The sequence below is a fragment of the Thalassophryne amazonica genome, chromosome 6 (genome assembly GCF_902500255.1).
Source record: "Thalassophryne amazonica chromosome 6, fThaAma1.1, whole genome shotgun sequence".
Classification (NCBI taxonomy): domain Eukaryota; kingdom Metazoa; phylum Chordata; class Actinopteri; order Batrachoidiformes; family Batrachoididae; genus Thalassophryne; species Thalassophryne amazonica.
This window is the reverse complement of record NC_047108.1, coordinates 54821196-54848651: the sequence shown is the minus strand read 5'-3', so window position 1 is coordinate 54848651 and position 27456 is coordinate 54821196. Positions and strand designations below refer to the sequence as shown.

The 27456-nt window shown below is 42.2% G+C and overlaps 1 protein-coding gene and 1 long non-coding RNA gene across 3 annotated transcripts in view; one reads left to right on the top strand and one right to left on the bottom strand.

The window, feature by feature from the left end:
• LOC117512206 (carbohydrate sulfotransferase 11-like) overlaps positions 1 to 27456 on the top strand; it is a 67814-nt gene that overhangs the window by 35937 nt on the left and 4421 nt on the right. Inside the window, exons 2-3 of one of the 2 annotated variants that reach the window (XM_034172198.1) lie at positions 11349 to 11431; positions 20639 to 20800. In XM_034172198.1, the coding sequence (XP_034028089.1) occupies positions 11349 to 11431; positions 20639 to 20800 (245 nt within the window). Of the gene's footprint in view, positions 1 to 11348; positions 11432 to 20635; positions 20801 to 27456 lie in introns of both variants that reach the window. The other variant, XM_034172197.1, reaches the window with a different exon arrangement.
• On the bottom strand, positions 915 to 26315 carry LOC117512208. The gene is made up of 3 exons (XR_004561241.1): positions 26303 to 26315; positions 19511 to 19515; positions 915 to 994 (listed from the first exon to the last, which is right to left on the bottom strand). It is a non-coding gene; the product is annotated as an uncharacterized LOC117512208 (long non-coding RNA).

Here is a 27456-nt window from a genome sequence, read left to right as displayed (position 1 = left end):
TTTGATGGTCTTCTGGCATTGATTCAAGTCAGGGTTTTATGAGGCCAGTCAGTAACATTCACTTTGTTCTTCTTGAGGTAATTTTTCACCAGAAACGACATATGTTTTGGGTTTTTGTAGTGTTGGAAGACATTGACAACCCAGACTCAGTTTTGCTGAACGCTGCTTGAGGTTTTCTTTCAAAATCTTCATATATCCTTCTTTCTTCATAATTTCTGCCACCTTTTGGACATTTCCAGTTCCAGATGCATGGAAGCATCACCACAACATAATACTCCCACCGCCGTGTTTCGATGTGGGGATGGTATTCTTTGGGTTATACGCCTCTCCCTTCTTTCTCCAAACATAAGCAACGTCTCTATTACAAGAGAGGTCTGGCTTCATCTCATAGGATCAAAGGACATGCTTCCAGTATGCATAATCTTTCTCCAGGTTGTCCTACTTCATCCTGACTTGAAGATGTCTCTTCTGCAGAAGTGGGGTGTTTCTTGGTCGACAAAATCATAGTCTAATCCTGTCCAGGTCTCCACTGATCATCTTCTTTTAGACTGCAATTCCCAACTTTGCTAAGTAATTCACTCATGTCTTAGCAGTTGTTCTGGGGTCTTTAAACACATCTCTCACTCATTTTCTTTCCAGAATCTTTGAGACCGTTTGCTTCATACCTATGGCAGGCTCTCTCTGAATTTCTTGATGATATTTCTCATTGTAGTTCTTGACACTTGGAACTGCTGTGTTCACTCCTCCTCTGGCTTTGTGAGCATCAACAATTGTTTTTCTCAAGTCTAAACTGATTTATTTTATTTTTGGCATGATGCTTTCTCAAGTGACAGCTCAAATCCTGGCTGAAGTTTTTATACTGTGTGTACATTGGAAAGTAACCCTCAGTTTTAACTTGATTTTACAAGCTTTAGGCATTACAAAGTTAAAGCACATCATTGCACAACAGCAGTTTGTACTATGGCTCAACAAAAAGGTCAGTTCTGAATGGGGTCTAATAATTTTCACACTGGTAGTTTTTTGTGTGTGTGTGTGTGGATCAGCGGGGTTGGTGGCCATTGTGCACATTGCTTCACTGAAAGGTTCCCGGTTCAAACCCCACCCTTGCCACATTTGTCCATGTAATGTGTAGTTGTGAGAAAGGACATCCGGCACAATACTTGCCAAATCATCATACAGGACCACCTGGGATCTGCTGTGAAAACAAGAGAGCAGCCGAAGGGACTCTTTTTGAATATGAAAACTGATTGCGTTTTTAAAATATTTGAATTTCAGGGTTACAGATATAGACTGTGTGTGCATATCATGTCAATCACGTGGTTGTGTTGGGAGTTTTGCTCGGTATACATCACACCATCAGATCGTTCCATAGTGCAGTAGTCAGTCAAGTGTATTTTTAGTGTATTATGCACTGGCAGCATGGTTTCTGTTTTGTTTTTTTTTGTATCCTGCACCTTAAGTCACTGGAGGCTGTGTGGTGTTTAAGATTTGACCATGATATGCAGTTATACTGAATGTCCTCCAAAAACAGCTACATGTGATAACTTCTTTGGTTGAGTTCCTTACTCTGCATGACGCTTCAATGTTGTGTTTTTCACTAATGCGCACTGCATATTTTTAGTCATCATTGCTTATATTGCACCTTCTACCAAAAAAAAAAAAATCCTTTATTCCACTGTACATTTGCACATTCTTTCACTGCATCCTTCTGTAAAACACACTCAGTGTTTTTATGTCTGTGGTTTCATAGTTTGGACACGTGCAAAATAAATCACTTTTCAATCTCAGCGTCATTAGCTACAGACCCCAGCAATGACTTCCATCAGGCAGATGGCGCTGGAGAGGAGGGGGGTGGGAGTGAGGGGATGAAAGGAGATGACAGATGTGTTCTTGTAGATGAGAGGAGGGAGGACAGACAAATGTTTTAACTTCTTAAACACAGCACAACCTCCACATCACATCACATTAAATGGACTGCATTTATACAGCACTTTTCCATCTGCATCAGACGCTCAAAGCGCTTTAAAATTATGCCTCACATTCACCCATTCACCCAAACACACTCAAACATTGATGTCAGGATGCTGCTGTGCAAGGGGCTTACTACACACCAGGAGCAACTCTGGGATTCAGGGCCTTGCCTAAGGGCCCTTAGTGATTTTCCAGTCACACATTGCTGACTGTGTATTTAGGCTTTGTTCAGAGTTTACAGCTAACCTCCGACTTCGACTGGACAATTAACGGAAATGTATCAAAATCAACAGTTGGAACCGCTCACAAATTTAATCTTGCTGATGTCAGTTAATTTGGTTAATATTCAGGACTTTGAGTAGAAGGTGTCAGACGTCAGTGTCTGATATTGACATGACAAAAGTTGAACCACTTCCTCTCCCAGCCTGCATTTTATGCTGTGGATGTCTTTTGTCATGAAGTGCTTCCTTGCTGATAGGATTTGAGGTGACGTTGAAACACTTGTATATCCAAGATGTGTACCTGCCTTCGTACACCTATTGCACAGTGCTATGTGTACATAACAGCTGCACCACTGAAGTAGCACTATATTACATGGTTGCTCGAGGTCTCTGTTTATGAACTTTAACACGTACAGAAACTATTATATAACGGCTGAGTGGATCCTTGTCATTTGATTGGTGGCTTGTATGTCATGTGACATGGATTATTCGTACCATTTGCTTTTGTGTTTCATTGCCTGTGCAATAGTTATTTTCAGCATGCAATTTTGGTGCTATATGAAATGTGCAATTGCACACCCTGACCACCGCGCATGTTCAGTCTACCGAGGGCGGTGTTTAGCTAAACATGGCAGATTTTTTTTTTTTTTTTGCTAGCAGATGACAATTTGAAGGAGCTAATTGATGCTGTCTTTTAACACTAATAAACACATCCACTATGCCGTAAGCCGTCTGGAGGCATGAAGAGCTGTTAGGATGAAGAGGATGAAAAGTTGGAAGAATTTCTGACGCAGTTTTTCGCTGGAGTGAGGAAAAAGTCAGTGGATGGCATCACGGACTACTGAGAACAATTTTGGACTCCTATTTAAAGTTCGTATTAAACTAAGCACCAGTGACAAGTCCCTTTTCTGTTGTTTATAAATTAATAAAATATCAAATGACAAGCTTTCATTTTTACTGTTATATAAAACAAATAATGAATGTTTTTTCCATTCTTTTAATGGAATGAATATTTAATTCAGTGAAAGATGGAACGTTCCATCTTTCATTGAATTAAATATTCGTACAGTAGTGTTCAGAATAATCGTAGTGCTATGTGACTAAAAAGATTAATCCAGGTTTTGAATATATTTCTTATTGCTACAAGTAGATTCAGTAGATTCTCACAAATCCAACAAGACCAGGCATTCATGATATGCACACTCTTAAGGCTATGAAATTGGGCTATTAGTAAAAAAAGTAGAAAAGGGGGTGTTCACAATAATAGTAGTGTGGCATTCAGTCAGTGAGTTCGTCAATTTTGTGGAACAAACAGGTGTGAATCAGGTGTCCCCTATTTAAGGATGAAGCCAGTACCTGTTGAATATGCTTTTCTCTTTGAAAGCCTGAGGAAAATGGGACGTTCAAGACATTGTTCAGAAGAACAGCGTAGTTTGATTAAAAAGTTGATTGGAGAGGGGAAAACTTATACGCAGGTGCAAAAAATTATAGGCTGTTCATCTACAATGATCTCCAATGCTTTAAAATGGACAAAAAACCAGAGACGTGTAGAAGAAAATGGAAAACAACCATCAAAATGGATAGAAGAATAACCAGAATGGCAAAGGCTCACCCATTGATCAGCTCCAGGATGATCAAAGACAGTCTGGAGTTACCTGTAAGTGCTGTGACAGTTAGAAGATGCCTGTGTGAAGTTAATTTATTTACAAGAATCCCCCGCAAAGTCCCTCTGTTAAATAAAAGACGTGCAGAAGAGGTTATAATTTGCCAAAGAATACACCAACTGGCCTAAAGAGAAATGGAGGAATATTTTGTGGACTGATGAGAGTAAAATTGTTCTTTTTGGGTCCAAGGGCCGCAGACAGTTTGTGAGACGACCCCCAAACTCTGAATTCAAGCCACAGTTCACAGTGAAGACAGTGAAGCATGGTGATGCAAGCATCATGATATGGGCATGTTTCTCCTACTATGGCAGGGGTGGCCAAGCAGTCGGAGACCAAGAGCCACATTTCTTACTGTGTTACAGCAAAGAGCCACATCGGCACAAGTGCACATGAACATGGGCACACAAACATTACCCATCCTTCTGCTTGCGCACACACACACACACACACACACACACACACCTCTGCTCAGTCAGATGAATTGTAAATACCCCTACAATAGTAAGACCACAGGCCAGCAACATCATACACATGGGCACACACCCCCAACCATCTCTTCCTCTCCCTCACTCTCTCTCTCTCTCACACACACACCTCTGTTCAGCCAGATTTGTAAAGGTCGCACACCAACATGATGACTGAAATGTACACCTACAATACTAAGACCACAGGCCAGCAACATCATACACATGAGCATCACTCATCCCTTCCTCTCTCTCACACACACACACACACACACAGATTGATGTCACTCCAACATGGTAACAAATAACAAATGCCCCACACCAACATGATAATGACACATTTACTACAGTACCAAGACCACAGGCCAGTCATTTTTCAATAATCAATATAGCATGCACTTACTATGCATGTTGCTTAGTGGGACTTCTGGCATTCCTTCCCTTGAACAATCCTCCTCAAATCTGGCTCGTACTCCGTTGTTGCCACTCGAAGCAATTCTTTCACGTGGGTGTCAGTCAGAACAGAGCGGTGTTTTGATTTGACGTATTTCATGGTAGAAAATACAGACTCACAGACGTACGTTGAGCCAAACATTGACAGTATTTTAAGTGCAGCCCTATTGACATTGGGGTATTTTTCCATTGACACACTTTTCCAGAACTCAATGGTCCCTTCCCTTAATGCCGGTTTCAGTTGGTCCTCCTCAGCGAGATCAATGATCTCCAACTCAGCGGCTGACTCATCTGCGACTAGCAGGGCTTTCAAACAGTCCGTATCCGCATTAAATGGGTTGACGAGGAACGTGGTCTGTGGCCTTTTCAGTTGTAGATCGCGGAACCGGATCACAAAGGTTTCGTGCAGGTTTTCAACCAGAGTTGTGTATCTGGCTCCTTGCTTATTCAGGGTGGCACTGGTGACTTGCCCACTAACTTTTAGCAGAGTGGGGAAATGCGTTAAATCTCCCTTTTGAATATGCGCCTTGAACAGCTTCAGTTTGTTGACAAACGCAAACACACTTTGTACCAGATCAGGCAGCACTTTCATTTTACCCTGCAGCGTAAGGTTCAGTCTATCCAAGTGGCCCAACATGTCGACCAAAAAGGCCAAATCCAAAATCCATTTGGGGTCAGAGAGCTGGGGATAGTCCTTGTTCTTCTCTTCCATGAAGAGTTTCACTGCATCCAAAAGTTCAAAGAAGCGAGACAGTACCTTTCCCCTTGACAGCCACCTCACGGTGCAGTGCAGTGGCAGGTCACCTGGAAGCTCTTCGTCCAGCTCAGCGATGAAATTCTTGAATTGCCTGTGATTAAGAGCATGTGTATGGATGTAGTTGACGATTTCCATCACAGGTTTCATGATGTCTAAATTCAACGATTTAGACACGAGTTGCTCCCTGTGGATGATGCAGTGGAAATTCCAAATGTCTGGAAATGTTTTGTCGGCTTTGCACAGCCCCACGAGCCCGTTCACAGATCCGATCATGGATGGTGCACCATCCGTGGCTAGTGCGTTTATCTTCCGTAGGGGCAGATTTGCTTTCTCAAATGCAGCCATCATTGTTTCTTTCACATCTATGCCACGGGTTCGGTCTTTCAATGGCACAATATCAGGAGTTCTTTGATCACACACTCCTTTGACACAGAGCGTGCAAATATTGCCAGCTGAGGCTTGTTTTGTATGTCACAACTCTCATCCAATGCGACACTGAAATACTCGCATGGTTGAAGGTCAGAGTGCAACTGTGATTCAATAGCTGTGTTAATGTCTGATATTCTGTGTTCAACAGTGTGGCGGGACAGTTGGAGGTCTGATGCCATGCATTTTAGTTTGTTGTTTTCAGGAGACAAGATTTCAACAGCGTCACTTTTTTAACGAACTCCCCTTCATTGTATGGCTTTTTAGCCCGTGCAATGTTCCAAGCCAGTTTATACGATGCAAGTGTTACTGTCTCTGACTGCTTCGTAAATGTTTTGAAAACCTGTACCTGCTTTTCTGCTTGACTTTTCAAAGTGGTCAGCTTGTGCTTGCGAAGTTCAGTCCCTTTTGGAAATTCCTGGTCAATGTTAAGGCAGAATGGCTTGCCATTATGTTCGACGAAAAAATATAAATTCTCCCACTCTGTTAGAAACGTCCTGTTTTCATCTTCATATTTTCTTTTTGCAGTGCATTTTTTCCCTGCCATTTTGAGATCTGACAGATCATTTCACGCACTTGTGCATTTGCCATGATCTTGAAATACCGTAATGAACCCAAGTGAAGCACATTCAACAAAATTACCGTATTGAACTTAAGCGAAGCGAACACGCACATAAATACACACAAACACAAACTTGGACATGAACGTAAGAGCCGCATGTCACCAGGCAAAGAGCCGCGGGTTGGCCAGTATGGTACTATGGTGTTGGGCCTATATATCGCATACCAGGTATCATGGATCAGTTTGGATATGTCAAAATATTTGATGAGGTCATGTTGCCTTATGCTGAAGAGGACATGCCCTTGAAATGGGTGTTTCAACAAGACAGTGACCCCAAGCACACTAGTAAACGAGCAAAATTTTGGTTCCAAACCAACAACATTAAAGCCTCGCAGATGTGAAGAAATCATGAAAAACTGTGGTTATACAACTGAATACTAGTTTAGTGATTCACAGGATTGCTAAAAAAGCAGTGTGAACATAATAGTTTTGAGTTTGTAGCGTCAACATCAGATGCTACTATTATTGTGAACACCCCCTTTTCTACTTTACTAATAGCCCAATTTCATAGCCTTAAGAGTGTGCATATCATGAATGCTTGGTCTTGTTGGATTTGTGAGAATCTACTGGTACCTTGTTTCCCATGTAACAATAAGAAATATACTTAAAACCTGGATTAATCTTTTTAGTCACATAGCACTACTATTATTCTGAACACTACTGTACCATTGAACTCATAAACATTGAATATTTGTATATCAGTTATTGAGGTACATAATTTGATGAAAAGGTCATTGTTATTATTGTGGGGGATATTGCTATTGCAATTTTCAGTTGTGATATGTTAAATGTTTGTTTTTTTTATTTGATTTCCCTAGTTATTAAAATGTAATGAGCAAAATAATTGTGAGGTGTACTGTATTTTAACATTTATTTTTAACTTTATTTATTTTGCAATAATGTGGTAATCCTAGGCTTTAAGTGGGGAGGGATCTTTTAATAATCTGAGAAAAAGTAAACCATTTTGGGGGTATTTAGCAGAACAGTTTCTCCAAGCACAATCATAGAATTTTGTGACTGGGGATGTTTAGCATGAAAACTCAAAACATGAAAATGTAAAATGCAGATCAAAGCAGTTTTGCACACTTTGACTCCTTTGGTAATTATCTCATTTGAGAAGTGGTTTAATCTGGGTTATTTTCATTTTCAAATCTGCTCCTTGAACATTAACACCTGCATGAAAAATTAAAAAAAAAATGCAGTTTTGCATCAAATATACAGCTATGTTAATGATACCTTAACAAGCGGTAGTGTACCTTTTAGCACACAAATTCACACAACAGAATCACTTTTTATACCATATTATATGACATTAATGTGAAAATGACTTTGTGGCGAAGTGCATTGACAAAGAAAGAGATCAGCAGCCGTTTGAAACATGCACATGAGTGCGTAGCAGAATGGAAAAACAATTCACCCTTCACATTTTAAAAGCAGTAAACACCACACTGAGGCATTTATTTGTCTTCATCAAACACGTTTAAAGTCTCCTGCATCCATTGTGGGGGAAGCCACATTTCAGTGGTGGGGTGCACACAGACCACAGCAATGCACACTGCAGTACATGAAGACGATTTATTTATTTCATTAAATTCCACCCTTTTGCAATTATATAGCTGCAACAGCTGACTGACTTTAAATTGTGATTAATCTTCCAGCCGTAATAGAACATAATAAGGCGCTTGCACACATGATCTATTGTGTTTTTTTTTGTTTTTTTGTGTTGTGTGTGTGTGTGTGTGTGTGTGTGTGTGTGTGTGTGAGGATGGTCTCAGTGAGATATACACTTCTATCCAGCAACGTCTATGACTCCACAAGCTCTTAGATGTGCCTCACACTTCTTAGGCTGAGCCAGAGACATGGATGTCTGTCTGTCATCAAGCAATATCACATTTATCTCAGACAGATACACTTCTCTTTTATTTATTTTTTGATTTAACCTTTATTTAATCAGGTAAGTTATTAAGAAAAAAATTCTTATTTACAATAAGGACCTGGTGGATAGGGAAAAACACAGAGGTAAATCACAAAAGTGGATCACACAACACACATTTACAGTATATACAACAGAACAGGTTTACAATTGTAGAATTAGTAAGAAACGATAACATTTTCAGTCATACACAGAGAAAAAAAAATTGCTGAGTCCAGGAAGTCATCGAAAGTCTGGATGTTAGTTTTGATTCAGGACGACCACAATCACAGACACTGCGACTCCTCACTCAGCCACTCAAGTGCTGCAGTCAGAGCACCCAATGATTCCACAAAGGCATTTAAGTCACTGGACTCAGTGACCTTACCCAACATCCCGTCCATGCCACCATTGAAGAGAGTGAGAGAGCCAGAACACATCCCTGACAAACCCCAGAATTCACTGGGAAGAAGTCAGAGACTCTTGTTCTGGGTAAACAAATATTTGCAGATAGTGGTGAAGTGAAGCCGGTGGCAGCTAAAACAAGATATATAAGAGTGACTCTGAGTGTGTGTAGAACAATTTGTTTGGAGTGGAATTTACATGCGAGGAGGAGGAATTTTTAAAAGGGATCATGTTGTATCAGGAGCTGACCAGAGGAGAAGAGGAAAGTTGGCTTTGACTCACTCTGCCTACAATTCTGTCAGGATGTCTTCACAGTGTAATTTAAACCTTTGTCTTAAGTGGATGTCACATTGTAAAATATGTCTTCTTTGTTATCCAAACAAAACATAAACGTGTATAAAAATATTTATATGTGATGGCCAGATTTAGGTCAGGGGTGACATCAGCAAAGTTGTTGTTGTCAGTTCAGCTGCTCCCATTGTCACCGACCGAACAGTCACCCCCCCAATGACGCAGTTCATGGATTAAAGGGCCTTTCACACTGAACACGTCAGATGCGTCAAGAATCGGTCTAAAAAGCATTATTTTCAATGAGGGGCGTTGCTTTTTAGATGCGTCAGATGTGTCGCGTCAAAAGCCAAGCTAAACCGACGCTTCTGACGGGAGCACGCATTGCCGCTTGTCGGCAGGCTGATGCAGTCAAAGTTCAACCCAATCCAACTTTCGACACTCTGAGCTGTGACATACCTTCGCGTTGTCCAATAGGAACGACGCGTCGGGCCAAAACACGGAAGACTAGTGGCAGAAACCACTGATCTCTACAGAACGGATCGGTGTAGAAACCACTGATCTCTACAGAACAGATCGGTGCAGAAACCACTGATCTCTACAAAACGGATTGGTGCAGAAACCACTGATCTGTACAAAACAAACGTGTCACAGGACTGCTCATTTATAGAGCAGTTTTTTGAAGAAAAATCCTTGGATGTTTTTTGTTGTTGTTACCTCAGAATGTGTGATTACTGTTAAAAAAAGAGTTTACAACACTTGTACTTAAAATAGCTAAATAAATCAATAAATGGTTCTTTAGAAACCTTTCATCAGTAAGCAGACCGAGGCTCCCTGCCTCGGTCTGCCCAGTGATGATGCCTGAAGGCCGGCTTCTCCGTGCGGGTCGGTCTGCTGTCGTGGTTCGATTGATATCCCGCCAAGTTGTCAGTCCTCCCTCGGTCGGCGTCACTCTGAAAAGTAGCTGAAAAAAGCTGAAAAAATCGTTCTGCTGTTTTTTAAGCTTTTTTGTGGTTCAGGCGACCCAAATTCATGATGGCGATCGCTGAACTTTTTTCAGGTTGTGGAAACAGCCAGAGTGTGACGTAGCAATCTCCGCCCCCTTGCCGCTTCCGATGCGACGCATCTGACGTCACGCGTCGGATGCATCAGACGCGTGAAAAAACAAATCTGACGGATTGGGAAGCGTTGACGGATTGGCCTGAAGTATTCAGTATGAAAGGCCCTTAACACCTCGTTTCTGCTTGAAATTGCACACCAGTCATCATCTATCTCAGCGACGGATATCTGAAGCTTTTGTTCAACAATCATTTCCACATAAATTCAGCATTATTTCATCATAAAAGGCAGCGAAAGCAATCAGAGTGACGTAGCTAAACAAGCTGCTAGCTGATGCGTTCACAGCACGTCAGACATTTCAGAGCGTCACAGAATTTTGCCTCGTTTCTGCTTAAAATGGTCTTGTTTCTACTTAAAACTGACTTTAGAATGATTTAAGAGGTTTTACCTTTATCATCTGATGGTTAATAATCCCATTAATCCATTTAATTGCTTTGGGTCCGAAATGATGCATGTGCAGATGCAAAAGGTGGACTGGTTTTTAGGGGCGGACCGTTTGGTCTGCGACACCGTTATTGTTTGGGGTTGCCACAGCGAATACAGCCAGATCCCCATAGGTACAGTGAGGAAAATAAGTATTTGAACACCCTGCAGTTTTGTGATTTGTGATTTCCGGACTTTTTTTTTAGATTATGTCTCTCACAGTGGACATGCACCTTAGATGAAAATTTCAGACCCCTCCATGATTTCTAAGTGGGAGAACTTGCAAAATCGCAGGGTGTTCAAATACTTATTTTCCTCACTGTATTTGGCACAAGTTTTATGCCGGATGCCCTTCCTGATGCAACTCGTTTTACCCGGAGAAACACACACAGCCGCTGGCGTTCTGAAGAGGTCTCCCATCCAAGTACTAACCAGATGACCATTCACTGCTTTGATTCTGAGATCTGTTTTCAACTTGACACCTGTGAAAAGCTGAAAATAAACTGTATAGAGAAAACATATTGATTTGTTGTTACTCCTTTATTAAATGCTATTTTCCTTTTAAAGCAGTTTAATAAATGGCACACAGGTGTAAGTATGTATGTACTGTGGTCTGTGTGCAGCTGTAGAACCTGATCTGAAGACAGACACTGGGTCAGGGAAAAGCAGGAGGAACCCACTTCAGACACTGTATAATAGAGACCAGGTGAGAACACACACACACACACACACACACACACACACACACACACACACACACACACACACACACACACTTTTTTTGGAAAATTTCTGTTCTACAACAGTAACTTACTGGTAACATTATGAAGACATTTATTTCAATCCTTTCACTTTAACCTCTTTAATGTAACATTATCATGCACTGCAGCCATGGCTACTTTTGTGCCAATCTGGAGTGTAACTGTTGTAATGCAAGTGCTTATTGGCACCCAAGACAAACATCAATCAAATCCACATCCAGGGATCCCATAGCAGTTTAACTGATGAGCAGTTTAATTAGGGTTTTAAATCCAGTTTTCGCTGTTTGCTGAAAAAGGGAGACAGTCGACTGCTGTTTTCAGATTAACATTAGCTTCTGTTCTCAATTGAATAAGGCTGGGTCAGGTCTGGGAGCATTCACATTCACCACATCCACCACATTACTCATCTCCCTTGGACCTTGGATGCAACCACGCAGGCAAACAACCAGTCTGGCCCCACCTCTTGAAAATAACCAACCATATGAACCTCGGGTGTTATGTTGGCCTGTTCCAGTTGGTGGGTTCCTTAATACTGAGGTCTCCATGTGATCTTGCCCAAAGAAGTGCACCACATTGCCAAAATGTTGTAGCTGACATTCTCTCACAGTGCAAGTTGCACTCCTCATCTGCATCTCCCATTTGTTTGACATAAAGGCATTCCAGTAGTACCCAAGGATCCTAGAAAGAGATCTAATATCAAAGACATCCAGTCATCACCTTGGGTCACTGGTTAGCATACGACTCTCACATCCTTCCAGTAAAGTAACATGACTCTAAAATGTTGTACCTTCCTTCTCCTGCAAAAGTCTTGATATTAGCAAACACCTTTGTCCAGCAACGTTTTGACTGCATAAACTCTTCCCAGGTGGCTCTCAAGATGTTTTTAATTTTTTTTTAAACATCATATAACCCCAAATCAGAAAAAAGTTGGGGCAGTATGGATAACGTGTCATGATCCTGCCCGTTCTGGGCTCTCGTTATGGTTTTTTGTCTCTTCATGCTTTGACCTTCTGTGTTTTGTGATCTGGTTGTTTTCCTTTAGGTATTGATTGCATTCTCTGTTTATCATTTATTTTTTGTTGTGTAGTCATTCATTGGATTATCTGTATTCTGTGGTGTCTGGTTTTGTTTTCTGTTCATCATTTATTTTCTGTTTAGTCAATAGTTTGGGTTTCCATTTTATTATTGAGATTTACACGAGATCGGAAATGTATGTTTTGACAAATGATAATCACTGTGCCTTTAAAAAGTGGCATGGCACTGACATGTGCATCTATGCACTTAAAGAAGTAGTGGGAAAGTATCTAAATTTAATTTTGTCTTTTTGTGCTCTTAAAGAAATAGTGGGAAAGTATCTAAATTTAAATTTGTCTGTCTTTTTGTGCTCTTTTTGATGCCACAAAGGTATTTGACAGAGGAAACCATAACACATTATTTATGAAATTAATTAACAGAGATACGTATGCCTAAATATCTGGTTCGTATTCTATCTTTCTGGTATGCAAGTCAGGTTATGCATGTACAGTGGGACAGTGCTCTCTCGGAGCCTTTTCATGTCAGAAATGGTGTGTGGCAAGGAGGAATTCTCTCTCCACTCTTATTTAATGTATACATTTATGAATTGTCCACAAAGTTAAATAGCTGTAAAACTGGCTATGTCATTGGAACAGTTGAAGAGTTCAGGCGCAAAACCCTCCACCAGACCACTCTTGTTTTAAATAAGGATAATTTACCTGATGGAAGTTGTACATCTTCATGAATCAATCTTTCTTGTTATGAAATGGTTATGGTGCACTGAACAAAATAGCACTATCTCAAAAATCAACCTTTATTCAGAAATGTGTTAATTAGCAACCTTTAATAGATTTGGCTGCAAAACCTTCAGTTTGTTTGCAAAACTCAGTAAGTCCATCACATTAATGTACGCTAATGCTGCATTTACTCATGGGCAGTACGCGTTATGAATGTCATATTTGTGTCATTCTTGGCACATTCCTGACATTCTTAATGTGACTTAACACATCTGAATAGGTTTCTTAATAGAGCATGTTGGTGCGTGATATTTGTTATTTTCGTGGAGCATGTTTTTCGCTGTCAAAAAAATCTTCCACGAATGTCACGCACCACCGTCGTTTCGCTTCATGTCGTGGAGGTCGCAACTGAGTGTGTTGATCCGCCTTGATTAGTGATGATCCTAATAAGCGTTCTTCTCTGACGTGCGTACAATTAAACCCTGCTGCACCGCATTCAATTTCATTGCTGCAGTATGCTGAAGGAGTACAGTGATGCCAAGTCGGCTAAAAGTTTTGTTCCAATGCTCCTCAGCATGCTCCTGCAGGTGTTCCACCTGCTGCTGCACCTGATGTTTGGGAAAACGAGCGAGACGAGAGCCGCATGAAACCACACATCTGGCTCTCTCAGTCTCCTCCTCCTCTCTGCGCCTATGCGCAACAGTGCGGAATGTTATTCTTGAATAGGGCTGGGTATTGATAAGATTTTATCGATATCGATGCCATTATCGATTCTGCTTATCGATCCGTTTCCTTATTGATTCCCTTATCAATACCCCGTGTGAATTTTCTGTGTACTAAAACTAGGCTTTACAGGTTTTCTATGTCAACAACATTTTAATTTGGTCACTAGATCCTTGATCTCTGGACATAAATAAAAATAAATAAAATCTGTAGTTTTTGTCAAAAGCATTTCCTTTCAGATATTTTGACATGAATGTCTCTCCATAGGACAGCACGGTGGCTTAGTGGTTAGCACTGTTGCCTCACAGCGAGAAGGTCGTGGGTTCAGTTCATGTGGCCTTTTTGTGTGGCGTTTGCATGTTCTCCCTGTGTGTGCGTGGGTTTCCTCCGGGTGCTCCGGTTTCCTCCCACATCCAAAGACGTGCGGGTTAGGTGGATTGGAGTCTTTAAGTTGTCCGTAGGTGTGTGTGTGGTTGTGTCTGTGCTTGTTTGTCTGTTTGTGGCCCTGCGACAGACTAGCGTCCTGTCCTGGGTGTACCCCGCCTTGCGCTCTATGACTGCTGGGATAGGCTCCAGCCCCCCGCGACCCTTAATTGGACTAAGCGGTAGAAGATGAATGAATGAATGAATGAATGTCTCTCCATACCTCTGAGCTGAGCTGCTGCAGCCACCTGCTGCACATCAGTGCAGGACGTCTCATTTTGGGAGAAAAAACATTTTGATTGATTGCAGTCTGTTTGGAAAGAGGTGTCATTTGATTTAAACTGCGTTTCGCTTTAAATTTATTAATTCCGACTGCACTCTATCATTCTAACTTGACTCGGCAGAGAGCAGCACAGCGTTTGGAGCTGTGTGAACAGAATGGAGCAGTGACTCACAATTGACATATTCAGGGATGAAAGTGGTGAAAAACAAAAAAAGCTGAAACCCAAAATTACCCCCAACACCACCTGCACGGAAATGTTTGAAATCCAGAAGCTCTGAAATGCAATCTGAGACTATTCCAGACAATAAACTAAGGTGAGTGCAGCATCCATTTTGGTGAGAAAAAAACCAACTTTCTTTATTCAAATTCATTCCAGTAGTATTCTGCTCTTACTAGGATGCAGCAGTTTTCTAGCTTGGCAGATAGTTCTGGAGGAAATCACTGAACAAATAAACAAATTGTCATTAAACTTAAATAAAACAGGGATTAGGTGGAGGTGTAAGAGTCACTAGGTGTTCATAGGAAACTGTTATTTATTTCTATATGTATTTATTTTCATTGTTAGATGGTTTTATCTTTTCTGTTGTGTTTTGTTTCATTAGGTTCTTTTTGTCTCTTTCCCTAAAATTGTAACATTTTTAGTCTATTATTATTGACTATTATTGTCTGTTATGTAGACTATTATTGTTGTTACTATTATTATTAATATATGAATAAAAATACATTTAAAAAATTACAATTAGACTCTTATGACAACGAACGCTGAGCCATTAATTATACAGAGAACAAATCAACACAAACGTGCTGATGCGAACAGCTTAATGCTAACTTTAACATTGAAAAAGCCATAGACATGCTAACGGGTTAGCATCGATCCGGTTTTTAAGTTATAAAATACATCTGTCAACTGTTTCAGAAGACCATAACAGGTTGGTTTAACATAAAAATATTAAATATTACTCAGACATATGCTCTTCAGGGTTTTAGCAGGGAAAAATTAGGATAAAGCGAAATAAAACAATGAATCCACGAATCGATCTGCGAATCACTGCTTCGATTGGTTCAAGGTTCAAAGCAAAACCGTACTGCAGAAAAGTTGATTATAGACCCGCTGCAGGTCTGTAATCAATGTAGCAAAATGATCATTTTCCTGACAAACACCCCCCAAAACAACAGCCACTCTGAAGGACCGATAAGGGAATCGTTAAGCAAAAAGCTTATTGATGTCGGTGGATCGAATCATTTCTTAATGATACCCAAAAGGAACCGGTTCTCAATACCCATCCCTGTTCTTGACTGTGTGTAATGGTTCCTGATAATGCGCCACCAACACGTTACATTAATCATAATGCGTGGTAACAGGTTGCAGCAGTTCCTGAGGACACCTGACGCCTCTGCCTCAAATCATCACATTCATGATCAACAGCCAAGAATGTATACTTCGTGGCATTCGTGACGTGCCATTGTTATGTGTAAATGCAGCATCAGAGAAGCTCTTGTGGGCGCCGCAATCTTTCCGTCACATGACCGAGATACATTTCAGTGAGTGGTGCGCTGTTCACTATGTGGTTTTGCACACAAACTGGGATGGCGCTTACGAGGTTCTGCATACAAACTGCTTCTTGACTTACATTTACCACTGGATTTATGGAGTGTTGCAGTAGAATTGATTTTGTTATTGGATACAAGCCTCGGTAAGCTTTCACTTGCAATGGTTATCTAATTTTCTGTGTGCGTGGCGTTTACGGGGTTTAGCGCCTGAACTCTTCAATTGTCAACCATCTCATGTATGCAGATGATCTGGTGATAATCTGCCCATACAGTGCAGGGATGCAACATTTGTTAAAAATATGTTCTGTTTGGGAATGAACATTTTGTATAACCTCATTAAGAGTAATATAATGATTGTATTACGGATGATAAAGATGTGTGTGATAAGCTGCTCATGCTCTCGAATGAGGTCAAATACCTTGGACATTTTAGAACTGCTGACTGGTGTGACGACAGAGACATTAAAAGACAATACTGTAAACTGTATGCTCAGGCAAACATGCTGCTGCGAAAGTTCAGTATGTGCTCTGCTAAGGTGAAATGTGCCTTTTGTACCCCACTGTACATGGCTCCCTTGTGGTGGAACTATAAGCAGTGCACAATCCGTAAACTGCATGTGGCCTATAATGACACCTTTGGGCTGTTGATGAGGATACCCAGGTGGCACAGTGTCAGTCAGTTGTTTGTGGATGCACATATTCCCATCTGTGAAGCTCTGCTGAGACATTTAACATTTAAATTCTTTTAGTGGTTGGAGGAATCTGAATATTCCATTATACAGACTATGACTAACCCTCAATTGAGTTGTTGTCGTTACACCTCTACTTTGAGGAATCATTGGATGGACAGACTGTTTAAATGAATGTTTTACATCCCCATTTCCAATGAAGTTGGGACGTTGTGTAAAATGTAAATAAAAACATAATACAATGGTTTGAAAATCCTCTTCAACCTATATTCAATTGAATACACCACAAAGACAAGATATTTAATGTTCAAACTGATGAATGTTGTTGTTTTTGTGCAAATATTTGCTCATTTTGAAATGGATGCCTGCAACACATTTCAAAAAAGTTGGGATGGGGCAACAAAAGACTGGGAAAGTTGATGAATGCTCAAAGAACACCTAAGTGGAAACAGGTGAGTGTCATAATTGGGTATATAAGGAGCATCCCCAAAAGGCTCAGCCATTCACAAGCAAAGATGGGGTGACGATCACCACTTTGTGAACAACTGCATGAAAAAATAGTCCAACAGTTTAAGAACAGTGTTTCTCAACGTTCAATTGCAAAGAATTTAGGGATTCCATCATCTAAAGTCCATAATATAATCAGAAGATTCAGAGAATCTGGAGAACTGTAAGTGGCAAGGCCGAAAGCCGACATTGAATGCCCGTGACCTTCGATCCCTCAGGCGGCACTACATTAAAGACCAGCATCATTGTGTAAAGGATCTTACCGTGTGGGTTCAGGAACACTTCAGAAAACCATTGTCAGTTAACACAGTTCGTCGCTACATCTACAAGTGCAAGTTAAAACTCTACCATGCAAAGCGAAAGCCATACATCAACAACATCCAGAAACACTGCTGCCTTCTCTGGGCCCGAGCTCATTTGAAATGGACAGACACAAAGTGGGAAAGTGTGCTGTGATCTCATGAGTCTACATTTCAAATTGTTTTTGGTAATCATGGATGTAGGAAAAAGACCATCCAGATTGTTACCAGCGCAAAGTTCAAAAGCCAGCATCTGTGATGGTATGGGGATGTGTAAGTTGCCTGTGGCATGGGCAACTTACACACATTAACTGATTCCATCTGCTCAAAGAGATATTAATCAGTGAAATCACCTGGTGGAGTCAGTGGCTGCAAAGAAAACCTGCACCCTCTTGCCCCTTTCTGGAATAAGTTGCCCACCCCTGGTCTAGATGGTAGTTTTTGGTGGTTTACATTTTTTGGTCCGGAGCACACAACATCCATTTCTTCTTCTTCTTCTTCTTCAAAAAAGATATTCAATACTGATTATTCTGACCATTAATACATTTCCAGTATGTAATGGTCCAGTCCAGATGCCTCCAAGCCCAAAGAAGTTGACACTGCAAGGTTAGAGTTAGGTTTTTTTTTTTTTTTTTTTTTTTGCCAGCTTGCACTCGACCGAGACGGATGCACTTTTCTCTTCTCCCTCCCTCTTTTCCTGCTTCTGTGGTGTGTTGTCTGTGAGGCTGCAGCTTTGCTCTTCTGGAAAACGACAAAATGGATCTGTTAAAGTGGTCTCTGAACGCAATTGACACTATTTTTTCTACAAGACATTTGGGGGCGGAGGACCCGACCTGTCCTGCCGGGACGCATGTGATGGGTTACGTGATGGACTCGTGGAGGAGATGGCAGGTCATGTGCCTTTACATACTTTCTGTGGAGCATGTCGAAGATGTGTACATATTCGGCTTGGTGGTGACCGGCTTTCTGATGTGTGGAGCGGGCATTTTGCTGGTTTACCGGAAAATCAAGAAAGTGGAAGCAGCTTTGATTGGTCCTTCCAGGCTGCCCTACATGATTGATTCAATTGGGAAGGCAGTGGCTGTGCAGTCGGCGGGGGTTAACCGCGCGTTGGAAAACATCTCGAGCAGGATTGCGGCCCTGGAAACCCGCTATGACCGTCTGTGAAGACCACATTCTACATTCAGATGCATTGAGAGCCACTCTGTTCTCAGAACTGTGGAATCTTTCAGGCGTCTGCTAATCTGGCTATTCATTTGGCTTCCCCAAATACAGCTGCACTTCAAGGTCGCTGTGATAAAAACCTCCTCAGAAGATCAACACTTAAGCCTCGCTCCCTGGTCTTCCCCCCCTCCCCTCAGCTTCTCCAGCTCTGTTAGAACTGTTCAGGACTGCTCAGACTGTGCAGGGCTGCTCCCTTCCCCTCCAGGATTGTCGGACAAGGCCGTTGACGGCGCCAAACAGGCTGCCTCCGGGGTGTTCTGATAAACTGGTCCTTTCAAATCTCGGTTGTCGTCCTGTGTCCTTGTTTTTGTCTCTGTGATTATTGTTTTTCTGTGCTGATGGGGATTTTTTTTCCTCATTGCTGCTGTGTAATGCAGCAGCTATGAGGGGTTTTTTTTTTCTCCTTTTCCCTCGTGTTTTGCTTTCATATATATGTTTTATGTACCGGGCCGACCTCTGTGTTGTGTGTTGTGTGTGTGTTGTTTGTTATGGGTCGGTGTTGGTTTGCTCAGCCCTGCTGTTGACCAAGGCAGGAATGTACATCTGGAGCTGGTCCCCGGGCGCCTAATGGCGACTTCTGCTCCTACTGGCAATTAGGATTGGGTTAAATGCAGTAGACACATTTCATTGTGCAGGGAACATGTTCATGTTCTATATTGTGCATATGACAATAAATTTCTTTGAATCTTTTTGAATCTAGACAAGGTTAAAATAAAGCTTCTGTTATGCACAGTAAAGATGTAACAGTCATTTATGAATCTAACTCTGAATTGTAGTGCTTGACAAAGGTCACCTCAAGTAATAAAAGGTGAATGACAGTTCTTGATGCAGTGCTGTCTGAGGGATCGGATGATGATGATGGATGTTCAGCTGAGGCTTGGGTCCTTGCTCTTTATGCACCGAAATTTCTCCATATTCTTTGACTCTTAATGATATTATGCACTGAAGATGGAGAAATATGCAAATCCCTTCCAATCTTTATTTGAGCATCATTGTTTTGGAACATCCACTCTGGAGGTTTGTGTGCTGCTATGAACCTGAGAGCTGTGTTGTATGGAGCCTTTGTGCTCCTGGTCGGGTCTTGCGTGGCAAATTGGTCTCAGGCGAGGGGCCTGGGCGCCTCCCTAGGGAGTTGTTCCAGGCACGTCCATCTGGGAGGAGACCCCGAGGAAGACCCAGGACTAGGTGGAGAGATTATATCTCCACGCTGGCCTAGGAACGCCTTGGGATCACACAGTCGGAGGTGGTCAATGTTGCCCAGGAAAGGGAAGTCTGGGGTCCCCTGCTGGAGCTGTTGCCCCTGCGACCCGATCCCGGATAAGCGGTTGAAGATGAGTGATGAGTGTTTTGAAACATTTTAATAATTTTCACACACATATTTTGACAAACTGGAGGTCCTCTGCCCATTTTTGTTCCTCAAAGATTCTGTCTTTCTTATATTCTGCTTTTGTACCAAATCATGAAAACAATCATCTGTTGACATCACCTGTTGCATCTTGTGAATTCTGATGTTTCATCGCAAAATATTTACAATGATTAAGACATATTACATGCAGTCAAGCAGTATGGAACAGTGGGGGTTATAATATTGTGAGCTTGATCATATATCTCACGTTTTAATAGCTGTTTATATTTCTGCTTTTTCTCCCTCCCTTTAATCACATCCATTTTTCATCCGCTCTCTGTCTTCATTGTGCAAGCAGCTGGACTTGTTGGCAGCACAGAGGTCTCTCCAAGGCCGCCGGGAACTGTTGGAGCAGGCATGTCTGAGCCACACGAGAAAGCGCAGGGTACTTTCACCTGAGGACCTCAAACACCTAATTGTGGATGATAAACACAGCCTGATTTACTGCTATGTGCCCAAGGTTGGTTACCCTGAGTTCAAAGTGATCAACTTAGTTCATAATGAACTCTTTTCGTAAATACAATGTTAGTTTTGGGTAGGCTCTAGCCGACCCCACCCTCCACCCTGTGCCCCTTAATTGGAGTAAGGCATGGATGGATGAATGTTAGTTTTCTTTCAAAAGGAAGCAAGTTACTATACATTTAGCTCAGGTTTAAATTAGCATGGAATCTATTACTCAATAATTTGAGGAATTCAAGTTACTGAGATACATTTTCTGTTTAAATGTTTTATTTATTCATTTCTTTAATCATGGAAAGACTGATATGAAAACCATTTGTCTCCTCCTGTTTTCCTGTATTTTTGGTTATTTGTCACAATCAAGTTGTTCATAAATGTTTAATATTTAACAGATAAGCCACTGATGAGGGAAAATGAGCTATCCCACCTTTTGATATATTGACTTTTGACCTAAAAAATAATAGGGATGTTTGGAGAATTCATCCGTTGGGGTGTACAGCCGGTGCATTCTAAGAATTTGGTCGATTTGCGCATAAAGCAGGAATCGTGTGCAAAACAGTGCCTGAAAGACAAAGTGTGCACTGTGCGAGACCATCGATCCCTCTTGCGGCAGCTGTTGGGCAAATTACCAGTAACACACATGAACATCTAACACTGCTCGCATGGCACTTAGAAAATGCCATTCGCATTATTAACACAACAACAGTCATCAGACAGTCCCTGTCATGCTGGTAGTGAAATTTGTCTAAGTGCCCCACGAGTGTGGCACACACACCGACACTTTGGTGTGTGCACTGAACTGACAGAAGGTGTGGCTACTAGAGATCTGTGGATCTGGACATCCAAGTGGGACACCACATACTGTGTTTGGACAGACATGAACTAACAACTGCCCACTGTAGCGAACGTGTGTCTGCTTGCTGTCCTTACGTGGACATTAATACAACCCCTGGCAAAAATTATGGAATCACTGGCCTCGGAGGATGTTCATTCAGTTGTTTAATTTTGTAGAAAAAAAGCAGATCACAGACATGACACAAAACTAAAGTCATTTCAAATGGCAACTTTCTGGCTTTAAGAAACACTGTAAAATCAAGAAAAAAAATTGTGGCAGTCAGTAACGGTTACTTTTTTAGACCAAGCAGAGGGAAAAAAATATGGACTCACTCAATTCTGAGGAATAAATTATGGAATCACCCTGGAAATTTTCATCCCCAAAACGAACACCTGCATCAAATCAGCTCTGCTCATTAGTCTGCATCTAAAAAGGAGTGATCACACCTTGGAGAGCTGTTGCACCAAGTGGACTGACATGAATCATGGCTCCAACACGAGAGATGTCAATTGAAACAAAGGAGAGGATTATCAAACTGTTAAAAGAGGGTAAATCATCACGCAATATTGCAAAAGATGTTGGTTGTTCACAGTCAGCTGTGTCTAAACTCTTGACCAAATACAAACAACATGGGAAGGTTGTTAAAGGCAAACTTACTGGTAGACCAAGGAAGACATCAAAGCGTCAAGACAGAAAACTTAAAGCAATATGTCTCAAAAATCGAAAATGCACAATAAAACAAATGAGGAACGAATGGGAGGAAACTGGAGTCAACGTCTGTGACCGAACTGTAAGAAACCGCCTAAAGGAAATGGGATTTACATACAGAAAAGCTAAACGAAGCCATCATTAACACCTAAACAGAAAAAAACAAGGTTACAATGGGCTAAGGAAAAGCAATCGTGGACTGTGGATGACTGGATGAAAGTCATATTCAGTGATGAATCTCGAATCTGCATTGGGCAAGGTGATGATGCTGGAACTTTTGTTTGGTGCCGTTCCAATGAGATTTATAAAGATGACTGCCTGAAGAGAACATGTAAATTTCCACAGTCATTGATGATATGGGGCTGCGTGTCAGGTAAAGGCACTGGGGAGATGGCTGTCATTACATCATCAATAAATGCACAAGTTTACATTGATATTTTGGACACTTTTCTTATCCCATCAATTGAAAGGATGTTTGGGGATGATGAAATCATTTTTCACAATGATAATGCATCTTGCCATAGAGCAAAAACTGTGAAAACATTCCTTGCAAAAAGACACATAGGGTCAATGTCATGGCCTGCAAATAGTCCGGATCTTAATCCAATTGAAAATCTTTGGTGGAAGTTGAAGAAAATGGTCCATGACAAGGCTCCAACCTGCAAAGCTGATCTGGCAACAGCAATCAGAGAAAGTTGGAGCCAGATTGATGAAGAGTACTGTTTGTCACTCATTAAGTCCATGCCTCAGAGACTGCAAGCTGTTATAAAAGCCAGAGGTGGTGCAACAAAATACTAGTGATGTGTTGGAACGTTCTTTTGTTTTTCATGATTCCATAAATTTTTCCTCAGAATTGAGTGATTCCATATTTTTTTCCCTCTGCTTGGTCTAAACAAGTAACCGTTACTGACTGCCACAATTTTTTTTCCTGATTTCTTATAGTGTTTCTTAAAGCCAGAAAGTTGCCATTTGAAATCAATCAATCAATCAATCAATCAATTTTTTTATATAGCGCCAAATCACAACAAACAGTTGCCCCAAGGCGCTTTATATTGTAAGGCAAGGCCATACAATAATTATGTAAAACCCCAACGGTCAAAACGACCCCCTGTGAGCAAGCACTTGGCTACAGTGGGAAGGAAAAACTCCCTTTTAACAGGAAGAAATCTCCAGCAGAACCAGGCTCAGGGAGGGGCAGTCTTCTGCTGGGACTGGTTGGGGCTGAGGGAGAGAACCAGGAAAAGACTGAAAATGACTTTCGTTTTGTGTCATGTCTGTGATCTGCTTTTTTTCTACAAAATTAAACAACTGAATGAACATCCTCCGAGGCCGGTGATTCCATAATTTTTGCCAGGGGTTGTAAAAACATATCATTGTGGTGACAAGCTGCAGGAAGCATGCGTGCACGCGCACGGCGTGGACATTGACATGTTGCTCCCAGATTGAAACAGACCATCAGATCAGAACACGCAGTGGGCGATCTGACTGTCACACCACCCACGTGAGCTCTGTTCCTCATGACGTGGTGTCAGTCCTGCAGCGCGGCATCCACAAGACATGCACACGTGCGTGCAGCCGGCTGGACACACCGGACTAGTAGATGTGGACATGAGAAGAACGAACTGCTTCATCATTCATGTCATTTCGTGACTGTATGTCTGTGACCATGGGTCATCTACAGAGGAACACGGATCACACTTGTATTGCCCGCTTGATAAGACGGATTCAGTATTTCAATATAATGTGGTGTTTTTCTATGGTGTGCGTTTTTTTTTTTTTTTTTTTTTAAATACGTCCATGTCCTTCCTGATATGAGGCAGTTTCCTGCAGATATCACAGGACAGCAATTGTAGCTCAATGGTAAAGTTTCTGACTAGCAATCAGAGCGTTTGGCACAGGTTCGATTGCCGTGGGTGGCATGTCATTTTATTTTTTATTTTCACAGCAGCTGTGTGATGTGTAACCACATTGCGCATCTGCTGTGAAAAGCTGCTGTGTTCCCATGTGCACAAAACTGTCACAGCATGTATTTTTAAAAAATTTTTTATTTATTTTTTTTCTTCACAGCAGCTACACTGGTGGCACTGTGTTCCCATGTGCACAAACCGTCACACCGACATCGTGCATGCCTGCCCGTCAGGGCGATGTTTCGTGGTGCGCTCATACGAGCTGCTCTGACGGGTGTCGCCCTGAGTTGTACATATTTACACTATGAGTGAAGGGGCCCTAAGTGCTAGCCCCATGCCTGGGTAAATGAATAGGGTTGTGTCAGTAAATTTAGCCAAACCAAGCATGCAGATTTTCTGTACTAGATTGGTTGATGCCCAGGTTAGGGCCCTTCACACATAACATGATTGAAGCCGAATGGCACATGAAGGAGGAATCGTGTACTACTCGTGAAAAATCAGAGCTGACTCGAACGTCTCACACAGCTGTCACCACAACCATTTGGGCACAGCACATGCACTCTACATTCGCGTGCCGCTTGCGGTGGAAACCCATTTGAACAGTGTGCAAGATGAGTTTACACTGCCATTTGATCATGTCAAACGCAGGTCGGACATATCGTGCTGCGACTGAGGAGCTGAACGAAATCATCAGCCACGTCGAACTGTGGCCACACCAGCGGCCACATGTTGGCGAATCTCGGACGAATGGCCATTTGATCCATTCTCAGCCGGAGTCAAAGTCCAGGTGCCACCTACGAACATCCAACACCACTCGCGGGGCTATTTGCGCAGCCAGCACGAGTAGAGTGCAGGCAGTCACATTTGAACTGGCTGTGCATATGGCCTCTCATCTTCTAAGTGCCCCACGAGTGTGCCGTTACCAAGCAACACAAATGGCATGCAAGTGCCCGTCCCCAAACCCAAATGGCGTGCGAGTGTGTCTCCCCCCAATACCATGATCCAGCATTGTTAGGTTGAGGTGGCCGGAGTGCGATTGCTGTCCAGCGCTATGAATAACACATCATTTTTAAGCTTATATTCATAATTTTGCAGTACCATTATCTCGAAAATGTTTTGTGGGATAACCCACTTTATAGTACCACTCAGTACTGCAGATGATATGAGTAAAGACAACAGTTTTATCTTGGTGATTTTAGTTCAGGCAGGCTCCTATTGCTGATTTTTATAACATATTGTCTATGTTTGAGTTGTCAAACATTGTGACCAACTTGGAAAGTTTTAAACATGTTTTAAAAATGTGTGAGATTGAGATATATATTGTGTGTTGGGGGGGTGTGGCTGGACATTTTGGTGTTCTTTTCTTTTCTTTGCTCTCCAGGTGGTATGCAAACTGATTTATTGTCTGTGGAGAAGGTGCTGGCAGAAGAGTCCTTCACCCTCATCAACATGATGTGCAGCACCTGTGGATGGTGCTCACGTGCAACCTTAAAGACTTTCAGCTGGAGCAGATAATGAGATGGCGTTCTGCATTTAAGTCATGTGTGATTCAAGCAGAATTGCCGGGAACCCGACCTTGTGATGTTCATTTGTGAGACGCTGAGGACCGCGCCTGGGTTTGACACATCGTGCCTGTGAAGGAGGAAGGGTGAGGGACACATGCTGTCAGCACACATCAGAGGTGATTGATTATCTGAATAATTGTTAACAGTAACTTGGTATTTTGTTACGCTGTATATTTGAACTTTGATGAGAGTTGTGCAGCTCGCTTCTCACTGCCGTGGCATGCGGACTGATGATCCTCCACCTGTTGTGAGAAACTGCTCATTTACATAAAGCTTGAATTCGGACCTGAATGTGTTGCTGATAGTGTGTGCCTTTTGAAGGATATTAGTTGTAGCTGCTGACTTACCTCACCTTTTCTATCCTTCGCAGAATCGGTTTGTCGTGTCCACCTGGGGGGTGTTTGGCGGTGAACGTGGGTCCAGAAGCGCCGGGCTTCGATCCTTTTGGGCGCTGGAGAGCGTGCCGTCCTTCACTCCGCCAGACCGACGCAGTTTTTGTTTGTACACTTTGTTATGCACCAAAGGGGGAAAATAAATTGTTTTGTTATTGGAACCGCTTTCTGGTTGTTTTAGCGCTGGGTTCCGTCAGACGCAGGTCCGCTCCTCAACCCGCGTCGACACATAACAGTAGTTCCCGGCCATTCCATAATGGACCCAGTGGCAGAGGCGGTTCCATTCGCCGAAAGAGTTCAAGAACACTTGGAGAAAATATGGGAGCAATTACAGCATCTCACAAACCAAATTAAACAAACAGATGTCCGCGTTATGGAGCTTGCAGCGCAAGCCGTTCCGCTTCCTGCTGCTCCAGCTGCGGCACCATCGATACCGGTGCAGATAACTCTGTCACCCAGAGATTCGGCTTCCGAATTGATTATTTGTCGTCCGGAGCCTTATGCGGGAAACGTTGAAGCTTGTGCTCCGTTTTTGATGCAGTGTTCTCTGGTTTTTGCTCATACCGTTGCCCAGCGGTTGCTGAATCTCAGGCAGGGGAGGCGGAGTGCGGCGGATTATTCTGTGGATTTCCGAATTTTTCCTGCTCAGTCCGGTTGGAATGCCGCAGCATTAAGCAGAGTGTTTGTGGTTGGTTTAAATGATCCATTAAAGGACGAGCTAGTAGTCCGTGACGAGCCAAATGATTTAGATGAGCTAATATCGTTGGTGATTCGTCTAGATGATCGGATGAAGGAGCGTGGACGTGAGAGAGGGCGGCCATCAGAACGGGTTTTTTTTGTCTCAGGGCTTTCCCCGACACAGATCTGGGCTGCCTCTTCTTCGCCCCACTGAGACTCCTCCGACAGGACCTCTGGCTCCTCTTGCAGATGAGCCCATGCAGCTCGGACGAGCTGAAGCCGTTATATTGCCCCGTCATAGAAGCGTCAAGAAGAATAGTGGTGACGTCTCTCCAGGTGTTCTGGGACAGGCGAAATAATACACACACACAAAAAAAAAATTGTACGGGCTAATGTTTTTTTTTTTTTCTGAAAGGGGTTAGAACTTGTTTGGGGAGTCAGAGGCGTGTCTGGTGGAGTGAACGACAGGCGGTTCGAAGCCCGTCCTGGACTCAGTTAATCGTTGGTTTTTATTATTTGTATTTAGGTATTTTCTGTTTGGGTCTGGGGTCGTTTTGTTTTGTTGTTTTTTA